The 25,337-nt window shown below is 35.0% G+C and overlaps 1 protein-coding gene across 3 annotated transcripts in view; it reads left to right on the plus strand.

Annotated features, from left to right (window-relative positions):
• CSMD3 (CUB and Sushi multiple domains 3) overlaps positions 1 to 25,337 on the plus strand; it is a gene marked incomplete at both ends in the record, with an annotated part of 527,537 nt that overhangs the window by 288,428 nt on the left and 213,772 nt on the right. For all 3 annotated transcript variants that reach the window (XM_079533061.1, XM_079533062.1, XM_079533063.1), the window contains 2 exons: positions 18,607 to 18,789; positions 20,351 to 20,677. In XM_079533061.1, the coding sequence (XP_079389187.1) occupies positions 18,607 to 18,789; positions 20,351 to 20,677 (510 nt within the window). The remainder of the gene's footprint in view (positions 1 to 18,606; positions 18,790 to 20,350; positions 20,678 to 25,337) is intronic.

Consider the following 25,337-nt stretch of genomic DNA (forward strand, 5'->3'; position numbering starts at 1 on the left):
TGTCATCTGCAGCTATTTCATCATCATTCTTCCCTATTTTCAATGTGGTTCTGAAATATGAGATGCAGTTGTTCACAAAGTGATACAAGATGGTTTTCCTGTAGACTGCAGCTCTTCAGGAGCTGTTCCGGGATTTCAGCACTGTTTATAAATATCTAGAGGATGGGAGTCAGATGGCTCAGGCCAGGCTCTTTTCAGTACTGTGTACCAACAGGACAAGGGGCAATAGGCAAAAAACGCAACACAAGAAGTTCCATACAGATATGATGAAGAACTTCACTGTGAGAGTGACAGAGCACTGAAACAAATTGCCCAGAGAGATTGTGGAGTCTCCTCTGGAGATGTTGAAGACCTGCCTGTATGCTTTCTTGCTCAACTTCTGTAGAGAGCCTGCTTTAGCAGGGGCTTTGAACTTGGTGATCCTCAGAGGTCCCTTCCAACTGCTACAGTTCTGTGTGATTCTGTGATCACATGCTGTTGGACCCTGTGGTCAGTTTGGGTCAGTTTCCTTGTCTGTAACCCCTCTCAGCTTCTTATGCACCCCAGCCTACTTGCTGGCAGTGCAACATGAGAAGCAGAAAAGTCCTGACTCTATGTAAGAATTGCTCAGCTACAACTGAGTAGAAGTTGAGGGGTTAATGTCTCATGAGATCTCATCTGAAACGATCTAAGATAAACACCAGTCTTTTTCTGTTCTCATTTTCCTATGTTCTACTGTTACTGCATTTCTATTCACAACTTTTAGCACGCATTACATTGATACTTTTAGGAGTGTTACTGAGATAACTAGTGATGAAGTGAATCTTTATTTCAATTCTGAACGGTTTTGACCAAACGTTCCAAACAGTTTTAGAGATTCCATCATCATTTTCATTGTTCAGCTTTCTAATAAAAGTTTAGCTTTTCAGTGCTGCCACTGTGAGTTTGTACTTAACAATAGCATTTTTAATTGTAAATAACTGTATAAGGATATCCTTCTGTCAGCAGTATTTGTTGAACTTGCTTGTGGGTGAATGGCATCTGCTATGAGTAGTCTGATTATTTTTTTTACCTTTTTCCAATATCAGTCAATCTTCAAATAGACAAAAGTTTCCAACTATAGAATTCAAACACAGATTCTAAACTTATATATATATATATATAATATAATATATATATATATTTGTACAGATCTTCTTCTCAATCCTATTAAATATCCTCTGAATTGCATCCCTTCTTTCCAGCATAGTGAGCATACCACACAGCTTAATGTTATCCACTAACTAGCACGTGTCAGTGTACTCTAAATGGATTGGATAACTGAATTCTGCCTATCATGGAAGACCAGCTCTTACTGGCTAAAATCATTCTGAATTTAAATGGGACTCCATAAAGGGAGATTCAGTCCTATCATAGTAAAATTTCACAATTCAAATGACTAAGTATACCACTTCATTCACATAAGTAAATATCACAGTGATTTTAAACTTATCAACATCACAAGCTAAGGTTACAGTAGTTTAGTGGCACTAACATAGGTATATACTTTATCCCTATAAAGTATTAAAAGAGATAACGTCTGAATTGCTAGCAGCCTGCAACATAAGTTGTAGATAAGAATTTTAAATAGGCCATATCTGATAACTTTTTAGCTTTCTCATACCTTTGCAATCATTACTACTTCCTGTTTTTGATAAAAAATATTGGATGAAGTTAGGCTCATAAAAGAACGTGTAAAAAGAACAAAGATTTGTTTTATCCTAATGACATTCCTTTGCAGCACTTACTGGAGGTTGGTCTGATACTTAAATGAGCATACACATATGTAACTGAATAACTGTTTTAAAAGCAAGACAAATTGATAGTTAAATAAGTCATGAGGAAAACACTTGTATGTATGGGATCTGTAGTGGGAGTGAGTGTGTGCTCATTCTCTTAAAATCTCAGTGTTTCTAAGATAGCGAATACCATTATCTTGTTTTAAATACTTACATCTAGAAAATGTGGTTTGAATGTAATTAATATTGTATATTGTTACAGAGTCCATAATTACATCTTTAAGGTGCAAGTGACATCTTCCTTGTTGTGAAGAACTAACTGATATACCTAGTAACAAAATCAGAGTTGTTTATATAAAAAAAGGAAATTGTGAACCAGAGACAGGTTTAGTCTCTGAAGACTTGTATCTTATTTTGGCATGTGTTATTGATGGCATTTGAGATAATCACTAACACTAGTCTCTGTGGTCTCTTTCCATTGTGTTGGGATTAGTATTCCTCCAGAAGCTGTTTAACATATCTATCATTCGATCTGTGCTGCAGTAATTCATTTTCAAAACTACTAATGAAACATGATATGATGGACGCAGAGAAGTTTCACTAATATGAAGTGGATTGCATTCAAGAACTGTGTAGTTGGAGATTATTTTAGAGGGAGGTGGGGAAAGATAATGGAGGATGGCTGCCTTTTTGAGAAGTCAATTCTTCAAAAAATTAGGAAGTGTCAAAATGTAAATTGCTTATGAAAGTGTAATTCTATATGCACATCCATTATCATATAGTCTTTAATTACACAGTCACCCAGTATTTCCCCTAGGCTCCCTGCCTCATTTGTTGCATAGGATGAATGATGCCTCTGAAATGTAGCAGCTGTTTAATATTTTTAACCTCATCATTCAAGTGTTGGCTTCTGCCTTATATACTGCACACTCTTTAAAGCCTTCAATATATATGCAATTACTCCATCTTGTTACTCAGTCATAAATATAATTTGATTTTCTAATCATACCAAAGATAGTAATGTATTTATTTCCACTTGAAGAAAAAAAAAAAAAACAGCACAACATTATTATCGTAGTACTATATATGAAGAAAATGGAAGAAGGAAAGAACTGAAATTATTCAAGACAGTGCAAAACTACTGTTGGAAATTCTTACTTCATGATACAAAACTCAGATTTTAATGCTGCTAACCAGACAATTTTTGTTTATCATAGAATTATCATTGAATTTTTTGGGTTGAATGGGACCTAATGATCATTTAGTTCCAACTGCTGTGCAGGGTTACCACCCGCTCCATCAGATTGCCCAGGACCCCATCCATCCTGGCCTTGGACAGTTCCATGGATGGGACATTCACAGCTTTTCCTGAGGTGCTTCTCTACCTTCTAAGTAAATAATTTCTTCCTGACATCTAGTCTAAGTCTCCCTCCTTTTAGTTCCAAACCATTCTCCCTTGGCCTATTACCACCTGACTGTGTAAATGTCAGTCTTTTTTTTGTTTGTTTGTTTGTTTGTTTTTTGTTTTTTAATTTCCTTTAAATACTGAAAAGCTGTGATGAGATCTCTCCAGAGCCTTTTCTTCTCCAGGCTGAACAAACTTAACTCCTTCAGCCTGTCTTAACAGGAGAGATGTTCCAGCCCCCTGATAATCTTTGTGGCCTTCCTTCAGACCTACTCCAGCAGCCCTATTTCCTTCTTGGGTCGGGGCCCCCTGACCTGGGTGCAGTACTCCAGATTGAGCCTCACAAGGTTAGATTAGTGGGGGACAATCACTTTCTGGCCACCCCACTTTTGATAAAACTCAGAATACCGTTGGCTTTACAGGCTGCGTGCACACAGTGATGGTTTGTGTCAAGTTCTTCATCCACCAGGACCTCTAAGTCCTTCGTTACAGGGCTGCTCTCAGTTAGTTCTTCTCCCAGTCTATACGTATGTCTGGGATTGCCCCAACCCCACTGCAGTACCTTGCGCTTGGCCTTGTTGAACCTCATCAGGTTCAAACAGTTCCACTTTGTACGTTTGTCCAGGTCCTTTTGGATGGCAACACTTCCTTCTGTTTTATCAATTTTTTAGTGTCATACTTGCTAAGGGTGCTCTCAATCACACTGTCTTTGTCATTAAGGATCATTGGTCCCAAGATGGAGCCCTGAGAGTTGACACTCATTGTGAGCTTCCATCAGGCCATAAAGCCCATAATTACAACTCTTTGTCTGTGGTCGTCTAGCTGATTTCTTATACATAGAACTGTCTTCCCTTCAAATACATATCTCTCCAATTAAGATATAAGGATGTTGAATGGAAGCAGGACAAAGAGTGTGTAGATTTCCAGATAGATGACACTGGTTGGTCTTACCTTGTTGACTGTTGCTGTCACTACATCATAGAAGATCATCACCTTTCTCAGGCACTGTTTCCCATTGCTGAAGCCCTACTGGCTGTCTCGGATCACCTCCTTGTTTTTGCATATGCCTTAACATTTCTTCCAGGGGGATCTGTTTCATGATCCCTAGACATACAAGTGAGGCTCACAGTCTAGTGCCGTGAGTCTTTCTTTCTGCTTTCTGTTGAACTACTGCATCTCTTATTTATTTCCTGGTATTTCTGATTGCTTGCACTTTTAGTTGTCAGATACCTGGATCTATACCTATATTTATAGATGTTCCAGAAGAGAAATTCACACAGGAAGTGGCCAAATGTTACAATTCTGATTTTCTTTCTCTATAGGCCAGTGTCTTAATTATTATAATTCATCTAATGAGGCTAACTTATGTAACACTTTGCAAACTGATTTTTTTGTATTTTTCTCAGCACATTTTTAACTGTGACATTATGCTTGTCTCCAGGTGTCTCAGACAAGATTTTACATAACTTCCTCTTGTGTCAGTAGAGTCTCAAAAATTGGCATATCAAGCTGATTTATAAACACTAAATTTTTTTGAACTAGAGTAACTGACAGAAATAGAACTACTTTTAACCTTAAAAACACTATTTTAGCAACTCCTATTAACAATAACCATTTCTGACTCATTTTTGTTAAATATCAATTTGACAGTAGACTGATCTCCTTGCCTAGCAGTACTCTTTAAGGACAAATGAATTAGATTTCTGCATCTGTGCATTCAGGTATCAGTCAGTTTGTCTTATATCCTAATTTCTCAAAATGAGCTATTGTGCACTGCATAAGAAATCTTTTTTTCCATATATTTAACAGCTTATTGTTCGGACGTTAGATTTAGGGCAAGAAATAATTGAAGGAGGAGAGGGATTCCATTTCAGATTCAAACAGTTAAGCAAGGAAATAACAAGTTTCTATGAGCTTCTAAGAAAAATTATACAACAGGGTTTTCACTCAGCTAGCTGTGTAAGCTAGCAAGTTCACCTGTTCATAGTAAGGAAGGTTGCCATGGTTTAACTCAGCAGGTGGCTCAGCACCACACAGTCATTTGCTCGCACCTCCCCTCTTCCCAGTGGGATGGGGGAGAAAATTAAAAAAAAAAATTAAAAAGCAAACGAGAAACAAACAAACAAAAAACAACAAAAAGACGCAAAACTTGTGGTTGAGATAAAACTATTTACTAATATAAAGGAAAAGTATAACAGTTATGACTATATATATGTATATGAATCTATATGACAAGTGATGAACAAGCAATTGCTCACCACACACTGACTAATGCCCAATTAGCCCCGCAGTGAGCAGAAGACTCTGAACTCTCACTCCCTTGAGAATTCTCCTTCTGCATGATGTCATACAGCATGGAGTATCCATTTGGCCAGTTTGGCCAGTTTACATCAGCTGTCCTGACTCTGTCCCCTCCCTGCCCTTCATTAGTATGAGCTGAGAAACTGGAATGTCCTTGACTGTGTGCAGCATGCAACACTGCATAGCAATGACTATAAGCACTAGTGTGTTATCAGCATCATTTTTCCCCTAGAATGGAAACATATCAATGAGCAAGCGCCAATAAATGACAAACAAATTTCACCATATTTAAATTCTAAATGGTTTGTTTGGTTGGGGAAGAAAAAAAAAAAGTCATGTAAAAGTATACATGAGGAACATAAGAAAAAAATCATGCTCTGAAAGATTGTTAGGGTGCTGGAACAGGCTGCCTGGGTATGTGGGAGAGTCACCGTCCCTGGAGGTGTTAAAGTAACATTTACAATACAATTCTACAATAAGTGTTAGAAGCAAGATATTGGTGCTGAACAATTGTTCCATGAAAATGTCAGAACATTGTTTGGTAGTAGTCAAAAGAACACCTGATAAGACATGTTTGGAATGGAACAGAGAGCACTAGTATTTTAAGCCCATAGTTCATCTTTAGTTGAATACACTTGCAACTCTAAAGTGTGTTTAGGGAAACCTAATGAGATCAACTTTTTACCAGTAAGCTAGGATTGTGTAGCAGACAAAATAGCATAAAGGGATTCATGGTTGTGAATAGCATATACTTTACCATTTAACCACCTACTCATTAAGAGAATGTATGTAGCTGTAGTATTTGAGATGCATTCTGTCTATATACAAGCAACAAAAGGTGGCCAGGCATATTTCATAGGTAGAGTATTACACCATACTTTCTCAGTCTATGTATTTTCCTCATTGCTAATACTCAGCTTCTTTACAAGAAATTTAGAATTGTATACTGCATTATGTAGAATGTGCATAGTAATACAGGTTTTCCTGTTTACTCTGTGCTTTTCTAATCTACCTGTTGTTTTGTGTTTTTCTTGCTTTAATATTCTGTATCTAGCTTTTTGAGCCCTGTTTACAATTTTTTCCTGGGTTGAATACAGTTCAATTTTTGTTATAATCCAGGATGATAAATTCTGCTTCTGCTGTTGTTACTTCAGACTAACTAACTATGTGCATGGCCTTTTATAATGTGATATCTGTAGTATGTAGTCTTTAGACCAAGACATAATTGTGAGGGTTTCTTCACAGAGGTCTATCTATTAAACACCGGACAAAGGCATAGTACCATGGATCAATGCAAACTGAAAGGTTAATTAACGGTTATGAAAAGCTCTTTAGAATGTCTTAAGTCTTAAAAGTCAGTCTGATTTGAGTCAACCCAGAAGAATGAAACATTGATCTTATTTTGTAATGTTGTACTCTATTATACTTCTATTATAATAATACAATGAGTTTTTTATATTACAAGCTGCATAATCTATCAGTAAGATTCAATATACTACATAGGAGAGGAGCGAGGAGAACACAAGGGAGAAAATGTCATGAAAAATATCTGATGTACTTCTATACTTTGTCAGATGGGTATGTTCAGTGACCTGCAGATAGTGTAGAACATATAGTTTAAAAAGTCATTAAATCATCAGATAAATAACTTTATAATTTAGAATCTAAACTGTGCATCCAGCCATTAATTATTTTAATCTTTAAGTCATTTACTATTAAATTGCAAATACATACAGTTTAGAATTTCATACCTTTGTTTCAAACTCTTTAGATAATTCTAAGACCTTCTTATATTTAGATTGAGAGTTACATGGATTAGAAAACTTACTTTATCAGATCAGCATCTCTCCAATATTTCGATATTTTTTTCAAAAGTTTTTTAGTACAGTCACAACGATGTTATTGCCTTTATTTATAGAGCGGAGAAGTGCTTTTCCTATCTTAGTTGCCTCCCATTCATATATAAATAATATTTTACCTATGATGTATATGTTTTAATCATAACAAAGAGTGAAACAATACTGCGTATTACCAGTGAGACTAACTTTGGGGTTGAATCATCCTTTCTGTGGTAAGATAAGATGTAGTTTAATTATTCTTTGTTTTACTGTATTAGAGACTCTAAAGTTCAGCTGTTTGGGATGAAAGTAATTGTACTCAATGACCATCTCACTTAAAGTGCTTAAGAAAACATTCAGGCAAAACATTTGCAGCTTTGAAGAATATGACTTCAGAAAAAAACATTATTTTGTAGCCTTTAAAAATAATCTGGAAACCTGCTTGATAATTTCTAGCACATTAGGGCAATGACCTGAAATATGGCAGGTGAGTGAATACATATTGAAAACTTTATCCTTATCCAAGCTATAGACCAATTAGACCTCCCACCAATATTTTTTTTCTTCTCTTTTTTTGGGAGTGGTGGTGGTGAGTACACTGTGTTTCCAACTTGAAAAAAAAACTACATCCAACACTTACTTTTGGAAGCAATATGCAGCTTTTTGGTGGAAAAAATGACACCTATCACATAAAAACCCGTATGAATATGTGATAAATAAATAGTTTTTACATGGGTAACAATAGCAATGCATCACATGATAATATCATTTGGCATAACAATGTTATAGTGGCCTGGATGAATAATATGAATCACAGGTTAGAGAATTCTACTATTAGGAAACCATTATAGATAACTATTCTGCAGTGTTATGCTTGCTAAGAAAATGTCAACTGAAAGCTGCAGCTGAAAGTAATGTTAATGTTGAAGAATAAATTTTGATATAAATAAATTTTTTTTATGCATAATTAATGTTTTCTAATTATATGTGAAATTCAGAATATTTCATCTTTTCCCTTAACTATTGTTTTTCAGTGTTGTACATTTGTGTGTGGGGGTCAACACATAAGAAAAAACTATGGTTAAAAGTCTTGCATGTATTTCCTTTCGTCATAGGCATTGGTAAAAGTTTCTCGATAGGCTTTTTATTTTTTTCTTGCCTTATGACCTTGATCTCTGCTGGATGCTTTGTCCGAAATATAATGCTACCCTCTTCCTCTTGGCATTGAAAACACCTAAATGGATTTTAGGATGTCCCTAAAATTCTTGTGCAGTGTTCAAATATTTTTTAAGTAAAAGCAAGCTGGAACTAATAGACTTCCTTCTGACTAGAGGTTTAGGTCAGTAAAATTGGCTACTTTTAATCTTGATGAAATTGCTACCAAATTAAAATCTTAATGATGTTGTGTAGTCACATGGGCATGTCATCATAGAGTTTTTTCAAGGCACTGAGTATTAATTGACTGCCACCAAAGAAGAGTGTCAGAGCTGGTGTAGCTTGAAAACATGATCTGTCTGGGTATTATTAATAAGAGCAACATCAATACATTTGAAAGGTTCTATAGATGAGATACTGACTGCAAATAAATTCAGCGTCAACAGATCAATTCTGCATGTGTCAAGAGCTAAATTTTGAATGATCGCTTCAGTAGTCTTGGATTTTGATATTCATCTGCAAACACCATTTAAGAGAAAGAACAGCACTATTCAGAACAAAAAAAGAGGACAGTGTGTATACAGGTCTGCTTGACTCCACTCGTGATAACAGAGAAATCCACTGAAACTGTCTATTTTCATTTATGTGGTCTTCAAATCATACTGAGAGATTCAGAAGCTTCATCTATTAAAATATTTTATTTTCATGAAGATTTTCTAAAGCTAACAGCTGAATGGTTTAATCAAATCGGCAGCAACAAATTAGTTTCCTGCTGATTCTTATATGAGTAAAGTAGTACACCGCAGGCTTTTATCAATTTTCAGAATATCTTGCAAATTTTGGAGGACTACATTATCTTCAGCTTGTTTCTTTGTTGTGGTTAACAATGTGCTTGAACTTATCTCTTTGAAATCAAGTGATTTAGTCTGCGGAACAAAACCTCTCATTTTAAATTGTCAAAGTTAACAAACTTTGAATTATACAGAACACTGAGTTATACAGAACTTACAAAAAGAGAATTCAAGCACAGAAATTACTGAATTAATAACTGTTAATATATAGGTTTCAGTCTTAATATAAATTTTCTGTCATTTCTCCTAACTGTGACTATTGCCATACTCAAAGAATACAGATTGTGAATGTGGCTGTAGCTTTTGCTTCCAGTTATGTTTTTCCTCAAGAAAGATGCTCAAAGTCAAGAATTTGGGAGATAATCTAAGAAGGTACTATGGAATTTTTGTTAGTATATTTCTTCCTGTAATGTTTTTGTGTTTTTGGCATTTCTCTCGCAAATATTTTATTGATGAGGAATATTTTATTTACTGAGGACACTTGTTCACTTTGTCATTTCTCTTTGACAGACCCAAAAAGTAATCTGTGGACTGAGGGATATTTTGTTTCTTCACTTTCTAACTGCTATTGTGAAGTATAGCAGATTTAGATAAGATTCCTTAATAATATTTTTTCACTTATTCTTTTTTGCTATTGCTTAATTTCTGTAGTTCCATAAGTAAAACTAAAAGCATAGTTGCCTGCTATTAAAAGTTAGATTAAGGGAGAAGTGAGAGAATTGAAAGATATTTTCCATGTTTATCAAAATTATTTTCTTTTTGATGCGTAGAATCCAGAATTGTATTTCCACCTTTAAAATACAATGTTGACAGTTGTGTGAAACTTCCTATAAATTACTCAATAATCCATCTTTTGTCTGGTTAAGTTGAAGAACTGAATGTTCTTGGAAAAAAGTAAAAGCTCCCAGAAACTAGTTAATTTCAATCAAATGCAGTTCCTTCAGTCCAAGATGACTGTATCAATGAGAGCAAACATAACATACTATGAAAACAGTACAACGCCAGAGAATTTTTAAATCTTCCTGGTGTCTGTAATTTTAAATATGTATTTTGAAAGTTTGTGGAACAAGAAATATCCTCCTGAATTAAATTTCAAAAAATATTCTATATGTGAAGTGAGGATCAGGCTCTTCTTTCAGGTAACTAGAGATAGAACAGAAGGTAATTGCCTCAAGTTGGGTCAGGAGGGGTTCAGGTCAAATATCACTGGTTGATGATAAGAGTGCTTGAGCATATCCCTTATGGGGAAAAGCTGAGAGAGTTGGGGCTCCAGTCTGATAAAGAGAAGGCTCCAGGGAAACCCTATGGTGACCTTCCAGAACCTGAAGAGGACTACAGACAGGAGAGCTGGGGAGGAATTTTTTATAAGGGCATGTAGCTACAGGGCAAGGGGATATGGCTACAGACTGGAAGAGAGTAGACTTAGACTAGACATTAGGAAGAAATTCTTTACTGTGGGAGTGGTGAGACACTGGAACAGAGTGCTCAGTGAGGTTGTGGATGCCGCCCTGGACACTTTCAAGACCAGACTGGATAGGGATTTGAGCAACCTGGTCTGGAGGGAGGTGTCCCTGCCTGTAGCAGGGGGGTTGGAACTAGATGATCTTGAGGGTACCATCCAACCCAAATCATTCTATGATATTGGGAAAAAATTCTTCTCAGGAAGATTGGTGAAGTTTTGGAAAAGACTGCACAGGGTAGTGTTGGAGTCGCTGTCCATGGAGGTGTTCAAGAGAAGTGGAGATGTAGCATTGACGGATACAGTCAGTATGGTGGTGAGGTTTTGATGGTTGAACTAGATGGTGGAGGTCTTTTGGAGGTCTTTTCCAAACTGAATGATTCCATGATTCTAAGAGTAGTAAAGATGTAACTTAGAGTTGAAGGTATTTAAACATTTTCTCTGTTGTTTTGTGAGGATTTTTTGTGTGTGTGTTTGGGGGGTGAGGAGTGTTTCTGTTGTTTTGAACCAATGATATTTATTTGCATTAGTTTAATTTATAAATACAACCATATTTTAACTTTTCTCCAAAATATACGTACTTGAACCTCAGCTTTTGCAAACTGTTGTACAACTGAGAAGTCCCATGATACTTTTAAACTATCTGTGGATAAAACTGCAGAAAACACTTCATTGCCATACCTAATTTAAAAGAGCAATTTGGTTCTTGGAGGTGCACTCATTCTGTAAAGCTCCACAAGACTCACTTATTACCTGAGCCAACTTTTTTTGCCAGCTGATGAGTAAATAATTCAACTTGGAAAGACAAAATCTCACTGAATAGGAAAAGAAGAAAGTGTGTATAACCATTAAGTCTGTAGGTAAATGCAATATAGAATAAAATATCATTTCAGATTGGATATTAGGAAGATGTTCTTCACCAAGGGAGAAGTTAGGCTCTGGAACAGGCTCCCAAGTGCAGTTGTCATGGCACCAGGCCTGCTGAATTTCAGAAAGCGTTTTGGACAATGCTCTCACACGTAGGATTTGAATTTTGGATGGCCCTGTGTGGAGCCAGGAGTTGAACTCAGTGATCCCTGTAGGTCTCTTCCAAGTCAGGATATTCTATGATTCCATGATAATTATGAAGTACTTCATATTTATAACAAAAAAATAGGCAAATCATAAAATCAAAATAATACAGATGTGATGTCTGTCCACATGAAAAATCTTGTCATGGATAATGGCTTTAACTAGTTTTTCCTTAAACTATAAATGTTGGATACATTTGATTTACGTGAAATATTACTCACAGTGTTATCTACCATTGTTTTTTTTTGTTTGTTTGTTTTTTTCCCCACATGCATTCTCAGAGGAATTTCATCTGAATTTTACTTAAGTGACCCCCATTACCCTCTCTTAGTTAGGTACTCATTATTTTCCTTGGTGAGATGGTAAAATTCTAGTCTTTCCATTTGCGTGGTCATTAAACCTGTGATCTGACGCAATTCAGTAAGTGTGCATAAAGTGACTGCCAACAATATAGGAAGAGAAAGAAGCAAGGAAAGAATAGATGCTTCTTTTGAATAACTTCATATCTCCTTTCTTGTTATTGAATATAATTTTACTATCAGTATACTACTGAGCATACTGAGTATACATTAGTATACTTTACTGGCATGTCTTTCTAAAAAACAAGTTAAAGTGAAGACAAGACACACAAAACTTACTGTGATTAGAACTGAGGCTAAATAAATTGTTAATATTTAATAGTGATCAGTGTGGCAATTCTTTTATTTATTTCTGAAACATAAAATCAATAGAAAGGAATTTCATGGCTAGAATTAGGCAAAACTGTTGATACCATTTAAAATAAAGCTGAAACATCACATGATAACAAACTTTTTCTTTTATAAATGAATTCCATCCTTTGCATTTAAAAGCACTCATGCTGTAACCAGAATGGTTAATAAACAAAAGTTTTCCTTTTATAGAAAATGACTTACAAACATAGTAGTATTCATAGAAGATGTAATCTGCGAGGTCACTGAAGGTTCTTTCTGTTTTGTTTGCTTATCATGGCAGTGTTTAACTTCTATTTCATATAAATATGACTACACCTCATCTAATCTTTTCCCCTGTAAACCGGAAAGCAAAATCAATAGTCTTTCTGAAACAAATTCAGAATTGTTTAACTGTTATGTGTCTTTAAGATTCTTCTTGAGCATAAACTAACTTGAAGATATATGGCATGATTACCTGTTCCCTGCATTGTTTATCATCCTAATTGACAATAATAAATATATGCTTGTATTCCATAAGCTCTTTGTTTTCCTGCATTATGCTTTTTGAGTGCGTTTCTCTGTATGATTAACTTCTAACGTTCAAGATAAGACAGATGATTATACTGTTGCTGATTACCTTGTGCTTTATGAACAGAAGTTTTACAAATATATAATATCTCTTAGGTTTTTGAGTAGCAAAGTCCCACACTGTGAATATTGTTATGGTAATTTCACAACCAAATTAGATACATGATATGAATCAATTTTGTGCATATAAATTGTATATACCGATGTGCTTGGAAGTGTGATCATATGTATTTTTCCCAATTGTCTTCCAATATGCCAGTATGTCCAATGGTGAGTGCTTGCAGCTTTTGCCATAGAAAATTCTAATATCAAACAAATAAAAAATATTTTCATTCTTTTAGAATCAAACTCAAAAAGTTTTTTAATTTTTTGTTTTACTTCTGTTTATCAGTGGTCAGTGAAAAAAAAAAAAAACCCTACACAAAAATGTTAAAGATAAATTGGTATTTGATTAATAAATGCTTTCATTAAGTACTACAGATTTCTTTGCATCTCTGCTGAAGTCATTTCAAGTCTTTAGAATTCACTTTTCCACTGTGAAGGAGTAATATCTTTTCTTTCAGAATTATTTTCCTTCATAAGGATCAAATTCTTCTCTTTTATTTTCCCTTAAATTACAGAAGGCATAAAATAGACAAGTCCTAACTTCAGTGCCTCTCTGTCAAAATGCATTTGTATAGTAAGTGAATATTTGTTTTCCCCGGGGCCCATTTATTCACCTTTAGAATATGTGTGTCCTTCACAAAAAAATAGAGAATAAGAGGAAAAAGGCTTTCTTATAATGATATTATTGTACTGGTACATACTGTACCTTTTGACTCTCAGTTCATCACCGATTAGAATTGTACACAATTCCTCAGTGCAAAGCACAGAATAGAAAAATGATTTTGATTTTTATTAAAATTACATATTTACATTATATATCTTGTGATGAAGGTGTTTTTATTTTTTGTTGTTTTTTTTTTTTTCCTCTATAGTGAATTGTCTTACAGATGGTTCTTGTTAGCAAATATATTTACAGTGATAAACTTGCTTCAGTGCTTTGGGTCACAAAGTTACCTGTTTTGTTTTACCAAGATTCCAAAATAATGAGTATCCTAAGCATTTTCAACAACAGTCAATCTTTTTTTAAAAAAAAAGTTTAATGTTTAAGGTCATTCCACATCAGCATTCTCATGGTACAGATACTTTGAAGGAATATACGGAAAGCCAGAGAGCGCTCTGAAAGTAATGTCTCCTTTTATGCTAATGGACCAAGACTTTCACAGTGAGGGTGGTGAGGCACTGGAACTAGTTGCATAGCGATGTGGCTGATGCCCCGTTCCTGGAGATGTAGCCTGATGTTCCTGTTCACTGCGCAGGGTGGTTGGACTAGATGACCTTCAGAGGACCCTTCCAACTCTAAGGATTCTATGATACTATAAGATGTCAGAAGCAGATGTTGGTGGTATGTCAGTAGAGGTTGAACTTTCCCACAAATATGCTGTTAAATATTGTCTTTTTGAGATATAGCGACAGAGGGGCAGTCTTACAAAATAACAATTGATATGGAAGTATGCATGAAGCAAAAGTGTAAAATTGAATTCCTCCATGTGGAAAAAAACTGCACCCATTCGTTGACACTTACTGAACATTTTTGAAGACCAAACAACCCACGTGAGCACAGTGAGGTGGTGGGTGGTTGTCGTGGTTTTATGATTTTTGATTGATATTCCACATCATAACATCATGTAATATACTGGGAGTTAAAGAGTCACAGAACTAGACCGAACCATGACAGTGGTGCATTTCAGTAGTGGTGGCGGCAGTATGAAAGATAAGACATGTTCTGGATGGTCATGTACATTTGTCATGCCATGAAATGAACAGTCTTGATCAAATAATTTGTGCAAATTGGTTAATGATGGGATTTATCTTAAAAAAAAACAGTGTTTTGTAGCTGAGAATTTATCAAAAAGTGTCACTGTGCTCTGTCGTGGTTTCCCTGTAAATAAATAGGAGGCATTACCTTTTGAGCGGCCTGCATATTTTAGCTATAGCTGACTCCCATCCTCTTATACAGTTCCCAATATAAGACACTGGCCTTAGAAACAAGATGTGGGAATAACAGGGAGAGCAGGAATTGTGCTGAAACCATTAGTACATCTCTATCTTATGATGCTAACTAAGTTTATAACAGATTGTACCCTTTGATTTTTATATTTCCTATGGAAATTTGAAATAATTTCTGAAAACAAACTGATTTTATTTTTGTTGCTGTTCTTAAATGCTTTAAACCTGAGAGGATCCCGCCATTAACATATTTAACAACCTAATTATCATTACACATAGATATGTGGGCTTTTTTCGTTTGCTTGTTTTTATGCAGAATACAAAGAAAGAAATGGCCATCTCATAATCTAACAATTTGTTGTTTTTTCTCGGGAATAAGTAGTAATATTGGATTTTGGATTACAAAATTGTAGCCATCTCTCATTGGATCCAGCATGAATTGAAAATCTAAAAAGGCAGAACAAATAATAATAAAGAAGAGTATCAGCAAAATGTAAAAGTGAAAAATAAGCAAAAAATAAAATTAAAATACTAATAAGTTTTGAAGTGGACTTATGACTTTTCAAAAATAGTTGTTACACATGAAATACTTATTCCAAATAGTTAAATCAAGCAACATCCCTTAAAAATAGAAAACATAATAATACTGAAACTGCTAAAATATACTCCCTAACAACTTTTCTGTGAATTGCAGCTTTGATATGTATATGAAAGCTTCATTTCATCGTATGAAAATTAAGCTATATTCCATGAAATAATGCCTTTTGTTTCTCTCAGCTATTTTTTGAATCGTGATGAAGTTTCCAATAATGGTTTTGTTTAAAAAATGAAGTTTTAATGATGACATTATTCAGTGAGCTACATTAAAATACATTGCCTCTTTAACTTAATCAGACATAAAATATATATTTTTAATACAAACATATTATCTGCAATGAGGAATTAGTGCAAGTTCAACAGGCTATGTTGAGGCAAAATTCAGTTATTGAAATATATTAAAAGCAGGGATGCTGAAGCACAGCTGTAGCACTAGCAGTAAAAAAAAAATATGAATTTGCTCCTTTTAGTGAATTCAAGCAAAGCTGAAGAAATGCTTTGTCCTAAAATCACGTTATGTGAAATATTATTATCTGACAAAAGCCTAGTAAACATCTTTTTTGTCTCTTTCAGAGAAAGTTTATTACCATTCTGTATACAAATCCAGAAGCTATTTGCACTTAAACCCCCCCCAAAAAAACCACCCAAAAATTTCTGTCAGAGAGAATTATGTGATGACAGAAAACAATTCTGTTACAAACTCAGAAATGAACTAATGCTAATATGAATTTTACAGTGTGCAATATGTAAGCAATTGTGCAGAAAAGATTAAAGTAATAAAGGAAAGATTTCTATAAACATAGATAAATATGGCCAGAGTTTATGGATGACTTATTTCATTTAAAGCTGTCATTCAAATAACATTTTTTTCAATTTAAATCCATTTATTAAAACAAAAGATAAGATTATGTATGTAGTCTCTCACATACAATAAATAACATAAAGAAGAAACGTATTTGTTTCCCAACTAACTCCTATCAATAATTATAATCCACCTAAGAATTTCTGGATATTTAAGAATTCCTTTAAGCCTTCCTAGTAAAGATGTCTGGTAGAAGACAAGATGAACAAGCTCACTCTATCAATTTCATGCATTTGTATTTATTAAATGTAACAAAAGTCATAGAAACTCTTACTACTTAGAATAAAATACTTAGCTAACTCCAAAAGTAATGCCTCTTATTTATTTCTGTAGAAAATACAACAGATACAGAGAGCTCAGTAACAATTTTAAGCTACAGAACACAGTTTTTCACCATATTCACCAGCTGATTAAGATGCTTTTCGTTTTGTCATGTGATGGTTATGTCTGGCAATGGGAAAGTGGCTTGTCTTTCATGTAGTTGTCACTGTAGCTGAACTGCACCACCCACTACCTCACTATGCTCACGTGCACTGTTTGGTCATTGTAAATGTTAAGTAAGTGACAATGAATGTCAGTGAGTGCAATTTTTTCTGCATGGAGGCATTCAGTTCTACACCTTTGCTTCATATGCACTTCCACATCAGAAGCCATTTTGTAAGACTGCCCCTCTGCTGCCATCCATCACAACAATAACATTTAACAGCATATTTGTGGGAAGGTTCAACCTCTACTGACATAAAAGCAACGTTTCACTCTGCATTGTGAACCGACGTAATAAAATAGAAGGCAGTAATTTTGGAGCAGCTGTTGCAATAATTAGAGAAAACCATTGGCCTAGCTACGTCAGAACAGTAGCCCCAAAAGTGAATAAATAGAAGTAGATACAAAAATATTTACTGTCTTGCTTATATACTGTGAGAAATTTCTGTAATTTCACTTGGTGTAATTTCTTACTGGACACCTGATTTGTAGAATGCTAATTTTTTTTTTTTTCCCCAGATAGAATGTGGAATGACTTAGGTATTTAGAATATTATTAATCTCTTCAGACAACTTAGGAAAATTTTATGTTCCTTTGGCAATTAACAGTTGTATATTCTTTGTTTGATACTGACAGTCTCATCAACATTTAAGGTAAAATTTAAAAGCTTACATCACTTTTAGGATATTTTCTGCAGACCAACTTTAACTTTTATTAGAAATATGCATTTTTGGGGAGATTCTGACCCAGAAGATTCTAGCCTAAAAACTGCGTCAGCTCCCTTCCAGCCTAAACTCTCTGATGCACTTGTAACATGCATATGCATGAAAATGCATTTTAGAAGATCCTTCCGTGCTTCTAATTTTCAGTGAAAGTTAAATATATGAGTATGTAATTCTAAAGAATATTTTATGTGGGGAAAAAATTGCATTTAGACATAAAATTTTATTAAAGAATAGAAAAGTTATGTCTTCATATGTTTACATAGTGTTTTTTGTACATATGAATGAATAATGTGTATGCAGGCACACATATACTTATTTATTTATGTATTGCCGCCTTTGAATTTGGGCAGTTCTTTTTATATTGCTAATCTCTCCTTTGTTTTTCCTTCCCCTTTTTGTTGGCTTATGAGTTTCAGCTCTAATGGAATGTGAATTGTATTGGACACAGTGAGGTACTGCTGTCCATTTTTAATTTTAAGAGTTAAGCATGTGGTATTTTGCTTGATACAATTTTTGCCTTAAAAAAAAAAGAAAAAAAAAGTAAGTAGAAATAATTTCTCTCATTTGTTTTCAATTTAAAATACTCTATAAACACAAAGAACTCTGACTTTTCTGAAATCCTTTTACAGAATTTCCTTCATAAGAAAGCATGGAATAGAATCAGACTTAGTGGCATATTTCAGTAACTTTTATGTTCTATACATGAGCATATACTCATGGAGAGTTTGTCTTTTTTCTTCTACAATTAAATTCTTTATTTATTTTAACAGAAATTGAAAAAGAAAGTTGTGGTGATCCTGGAACACCGTTGTATGGCATCAGAGAAGGGGATGGATTTTCCAATCGGGATGTTTTGAGATTTGAGTGTCATTTTGGATTTGAATTAATTGGAGAGAAATCTATAATTTGCCAAGAAAACAACCAGTGGTCTGCAAACATACCAATTTGTATTTGTATGTACCAAAATTTTTGTTATTATTTTGAAATGCATAATATTCTGAAACATTTTTCTTTATATATAATAATTTCCATGATTGAAAGGTTAACAATATGCAACCAATTCTGCTGATAGAATGAATTTGTTTTTGTCAGTAGTTGATTTCCCTAGAGGCTATTCTCAGTAGAAACTCTAGAACTAAAAAATACTTTTTTTTTCCTCTTTTAATATTAATTGTATTATCTTTACATGGTGTGGCATAATAATTTATTATTGGCTTTCTAATAGGAATCTATAGATTTTTTACGTACAATACACTTTTTGCAGCTACTTCGATAAATTCTGTAGATTAGCAGTTGCTGAACTGTAGTTAGATGTTCAAATTATTTACAGATTTTTCCACATATATCTGAACATAATATACTACTTAAATGATCATAGCTCTATCATTTACATTATACAGTATAAGTAAGCTAATGTTATGATAAGTATCTGTAATTTCTTTTTTAACACTCTGACCAAGTGAGGCCACAAGTAGAGTACTGTGTCCAGTTCTAATCTCCCCAGTTCAAAAAAGACTGGGTATTGCTGGAGAAAATCCAATAGATGGTGACGAAGATGATTAGAGGCCTTAAGCATGGCCCTTACTGGGAAAAGCTAAAAGTCCTGGGACTGTTTAGCCTGGAGAATACAGAGGGAAACTTACGAATATCTTAAGAGCAGGATAAGGTCAGGCTTTTTTCAGCTTTGCCCAGTGAGAGGACAAGGGGCAAGAGGAACAAACTGGAACATGGGATGTTCCATGTGAACACTGAAAAGAACTTTTCCATGTGGATCACAGAGTACTGGAACAGACTGCCCAGAGGGTTTGCAGTCTCCTTCTCTTGAGTACCTGGTGGTACTCAAAACCCACCAGGATACTTTCCTTACTCTAGGGAACCTGATTTAGCAGAGGAGATGGACTAGGTGACCTCCAGAGGCCCCTTCCAACCCGTATGGTTCTGATTCTATGATTTTCACTTAAGTAATACAGATCAAATATATTCAGAGTATGATCATTTATTTTCATCCTTGCAGTTTATTATGTTTCAACAGGAATGACTGAATATAAAATATTGTCCTGATAATAGCAACACAATTCTGTTATCCCTGTGAGAGTAGTTATTATCTTACGCTTCCGTGTGAAAAACAAACGATAAGGGCAGCTGACCTTCTGTCTCTTTAATGTTCTCAGTGACAGGTCTGTTCATCTAAACAGTTACCTAATGAAAATAATAACTGCTGCCAACTGGTTAAGAAGTACATGAGTACTGTAAGAACTAGCATAGGTTTCTGATGCAATGAGGACGTTCCTTATTACATGGAGTCTGCTTGAGAGGTAGTTTTATGGAAGGAAAGGTAATAAGAAGATACAGAAAAACTTCCTATCTATCTTCAGCCAGATCACAGCAAATACTGAATTATTCAGTTGAAATAGTAAGCATATTTAAGTATCTCATACAAAGCCTTATGATAAAGTAAATGCTTCTTAAAATATTTGTTTCTGTTGTCTAACTTCTTTCTCTCTTTTTTGGCAGTTCCTTGCCTTTCTAATTTCACTGCACCTATGGGAACTGTACTTTCACCCGATTATCCAGAAGGATATGGGAATAATTTAAATTGTATCTGGACAATTATTTCAGAGCCTGGAAGCCGAATCCATCTTTCTTTTAATGATTTTGACTTGGAATCTCAGTTTGACTTCCTTGCAGTTAAAGATGGTGACTCTCCAGATTCCCCCATAATAGGAACATTTACTGGTGCTGAAGTTCCTTCTCATCTTACCAGTAATGGTCATATCTTACGTCTGGAATTTCAAGCTGACCATTCAATGTCAGGACGTGGATTTAACATCACTTATAACAGTGAGTAATAGTAGTTTCTATGAATGTATGTTTTGTTTTCAATATATAATTCAGGAGATAAGCATGTTAAAAAGGCATTATTATATGCTTTCAAACAGAACATATATACCTAAAAATACCTTATTTATGAGTTCAAATTGTCTTTTAAATGCTATGTAGCAGCTGAAATTAAGTATATATTTATCACTTACTGCATTAGAGATTGTTGCGATGGGATTGGTTAGATGACTGAAATTTAGGCCAATTTCAAATTGTATAAGTGAACTTTACTGAATTTATTAAAAGCACATTTTGTCCTGCTGATCTAATGTTACATAACGTTAATGACTATCATTACGTATACTGATTGAGGACTTGTACTAGTTTACCTGTGGGTGTGGAATACCATGGAGCTCTTCCTTATAAAGTTTTAGAGTGTATGAAGTCACCTCATAGCCATCTTTTCTCCAGACGAGATAGCTCTAGTGTTCTCAGCCTCCACTTCCCATAGGACATCCTACCAACACCTTTACCAGCTTAGCTGGACACATTGAAGGACTATACCATCCTGAACACAACAGTCAAAGTGAACCCATACCAACACTACATACAGTGAGAGAATCAACTCCTTTGACTGGGTTGCTATGCTTAAGGCACACTAAAATGTGATTTGCCCTCTCAGCTGCAAAAGCATACTGTGACTCAAGTTGAGCCTGCTGTTGGCAATCATCCTCGGATCTCTTTCTCCTGAGCTGCTCTCAGCCAGTCATCTCCTGGACTGTACCTCCATCCCATGTGCAGAAACCTTTGTTGAACTTTGTGTTGCTACTAATTGTCCAATGCTCCAGTATACATAGTTTCCTCTGAAAAACCTCTGTCCCTTCAGGGAGTCAACAACACCTATCAGTATTATTAGCAAGCATGCTGAGGATGCATTCTGCTCCTGTATCTAGATAATTGATAAAAATGCTGAACAGAACTGGCCCTAGAACTGAGCCTTGGGGAGCACAGCTGGTGACCATTCACCAGCCACATTAGTCCCACTTAGTTTGAGTACTGATACTGAGCCAATTAATCACCCAGTATAACTTATATCTGTTCACTACAGAGGTAGACAGTTTGATCATAAGGATGCCATGAGGGACGGTATCAAAAATCTTACTGAAAGATTACATCCAATATCTTCACACCAGCCACAAAAAAAGTGACCTTATCATAGAAGAAAAGAAAATTACCAAGGTGGAAGACTGCTTTGATGAAGTCATATTGACTATGCACGGTAATAGCTCTGTTTTTTTTTTAACTGCCAACACAGCCTTCTCCATAACTCTTCCAGGAACTGAGGTTAAACTTACAGTTTCCTGGGTCTTCTCTCATACTTTTCTTATAGGTGGTTATAATGCTGGCTAGCTTCCAGTCAGCTAGGACTTCCCTAGACTACCAAGACCGTTGTTAAATTTTTGAAATGGGTCCAGCTCTTGTGTCCAATAAGTCCTTCAGCATTCACTCTGGGGTGAATCCTGTCAGGCCCCATGGACTGGTATAACTGTTCTTTTATAATTTCAGTGACCATAGATGGAAACTTGCCCCTGGAACTATTTTGGTCTATTCAACTCTGAAATCTGGATAGACCAAGATATGTCATTAATCTTGAAAACTGAGGCAAAAATAAAAAGATGTTCAAGACCCCTGCCTTTTCCTTCTCCTTATCTTTTAGGTATCCATCTGCTCCAAGTATCAGTCCAATGATTTGCTTTAACTTCCTCTTCCTTCCTGTTGACCTACTTGGAAAAAGTGGGGTTTTTTTGATGTCTGGTGCCATGGTGGCCTGTATCAAATCAAGATGAGCTTAGACTTTTCTTGTTTTCTTCCTGTGGATGTGAACTATATCTCCGTGCTCTCTGTCTCTCTCTCCCTATGAAGCCAGATCTTGCTTCCAGAGGTCATATATTTTCTTTTCTGGCCAAGTTGTAGGCAGGTTGGTCTTCTGGCCCCACTTGCTTGACTTGGGACACAAAGGGTTTGCCTGCTCATTTTATTTATGACTTTTAAAAGGTGTTTCTTGAAAAGTGCCTAGCTCTCACAGACCCTTAAATCTTTTAGAGTTGATTCTTAAGGGGCACTGCTATTTAGCACCCTGTGTAGCTTAAAGTAAGCTCACTTTAAATCCATGGTGGCAACTCTTCTGCCCCTTTTTCTCCATATGCCAAAAATTTTGAAGTTAACTATGTTCATGATTACTGTGACCAAGAAAGCCACCTACTGTCACTACCCCATACAAGACCTTTCCTATTTCAATCACTGTCAGGAGGGCACGCTTTGCAGGTGGTTCACATTGACAGGAAGTTATCTTCAAAATGCTGGAGTTTCCCAGAATTGCTTATTTTGGCAGTATGATATCCCCAGTTTACACCTGGGAAATTGGAGTCTTCCATAAAGGTGAAGGTATCTGATTCTGAGATTTCTAACAATGGCCTGTAGAACCGTTCTGTGCCGTCCTGTTGGGTGAAATACTTCACCCACAAGCTGTGTCTTCCCTAACAGCAAGGGCTATAGTCTAATCCCTCCTTTATGTTATATAAATAGTAATTGGGCTTATTTCTTCAGAGCTCTGAATTCTACCTACTTATTTCTATTCTTTGGAAGAGAAACTGTCTCCTGTTACCTTCTATATTTTTGTTTATCTATTACCTATTGGTTGAATTATAAAGTTGTATGCATTTTACTTGTTTTTCTTCTGAGGGAGATGAAAAAGTTAAAACTAACCAAATGCCTATACATCTCCTCATTTACTGCTTAGCACTGTATTCATAGGCAGCATAATAATTGAAGGTAAAATTAATTATCTTCTGTATCACTAAATACCATTAGCACTTACCTTACTCTTCACTGGTAAGAGTTATTTTATATCATCTGAAGGACACATGAAGAACTGTCTGTGTTTTATTGCTCTGGCTTTTATCCAACAGCAGAGTCCAAGTAAGATATGTTCCCAGCTAGGGCAAACACAATGATCCAGTGTGTAAACTCAGACCATGATGAATACTGAAGAATTAGTTTTACTGAACAATTAGCTTCCTGAAATGATGCTTTCCCGTGAGCATATGTAAAATTAGATATTGCTAACCTAGAAATGAAGCAAGATGGATTAGGTTTTGCCAAGTTACTCTTTTTTTGAGTTGGAAAGAGGTTGGATCTGAAAATCCTGATGCATATCCTCTTGCTATCATCTACGGAAAATAGTAAAATTAACAGATCGGCTAGTAGTGTTTTGTTTTGTTTTAGTACATTTTTTTTTCTTACAATACAGGTAACAGAATAGTACTCTGTAGGAAAAATATCAGGATGTTGTGGATATTTTGTTTTCCCCAGAATCCTGATAGCATGAGTAATTAGTCCCATTCCTGTCTTTCTCCATAACACTTAAGAATGTGATCATGACAGAGGCTTACTTGGAATGTAAATTAATCTTCAACCATAAGATTTGAAGGAGAGATGTAAATCCATATCTTCCCTCCCAAGAAGAATGTGATACATGCTTGACTGTATGATAAATTTATCTTTACTGTTCCACTCAGTATAAAAGAAACTGAGATTCATTGAGTGAAAAATGAAAATGAATTCAGACCCAAACTACATATTTTTGTCCAAGAAACATATAATATTTCTTCATAATATTGCAGGGACTAAATCTCCCTCTATCCCTCTGCTTTATTTGTTCTTGTAGTTTCCCTTTCCATATTTTCTTTTTAATTAATTTATTGTTTAATTTTGATTGTTTAAATTTATTGTTTAAGTTTGATTTTGGTTGTCAGTCTTTCAGAGAATAATTTCTTAATGCCTGCCTTAAACAGCTGTCTTAACTTAAACTTGCTGTCTAGCTAGGAAAGACATAAACTGACACCAGATACTATGTAAACACTTTAAAAATATATTCTCTTATATTTCAGATGTCTATTTGTAATTATTGTAGCAGCATATGTAGTCTCAAATAATTTATCTTTTTTTTCAGTAAAATCAAGCCTAATTTCAACTTCTCTAAACAAAAATTAAATTTGTTTTTTAAATGTATCATCTTTGATTTACTCCAAGTGTTTGACTTCAATATGCTTGATAGGTTGTTATAAATCTTCCAATTGATTTTAATTATGGGGATCAGCCCACAAATGTGTGTCATAAAAATGGATGATAGAATGTTCCAGTAACCAAAGTACTAAGAACTCAAAAAGATGTCAGTTTCAGCTATATCCAATGCTTGTGTGAATTTACTTATATCTCTGACATAACATAAATGGAAATGGCATATGTTCCTGAAATTACATTAGTTGAATTTGCTGTAGAGCTGCATATTTATCCTCAGCTTCTCTCTTCCAGACTATATCCCAAATTGAGGATTTCTTAATGACATTTCTCTTTCTCTGTTCTCTTTAAAGGGATTTAAAATTGTTATTGGGGGATTGAACTCAAAGATTTCTGGAGGTCCCTTCGAACCCCTACAGTTCTGTGATTCTGATTTTGTGTGATTCATAAACTCACCCTTACTTAGTCTTCCCTCTGCTAAGTTAAATGCATTGGACTTGTTCATTTAAAGTAAAACTCTAAAACTTTTGTCATATTTGTGACTTTTTAATAAATTCTTTTCACTTCATCTACATCTTGGTTGAATTATGAACATTAGAAC

The sequence above is a fragment of the Tetrao urogallus genome (genome assembly GCF_951394365.1).
Source record: "Tetrao urogallus genome assembly, chromosome: 3".
Taxonomy (NCBI): domain Eukaryota; kingdom Metazoa; phylum Chordata; class Aves; order Galliformes; family Phasianidae; genus Tetrao; species Tetrao urogallus.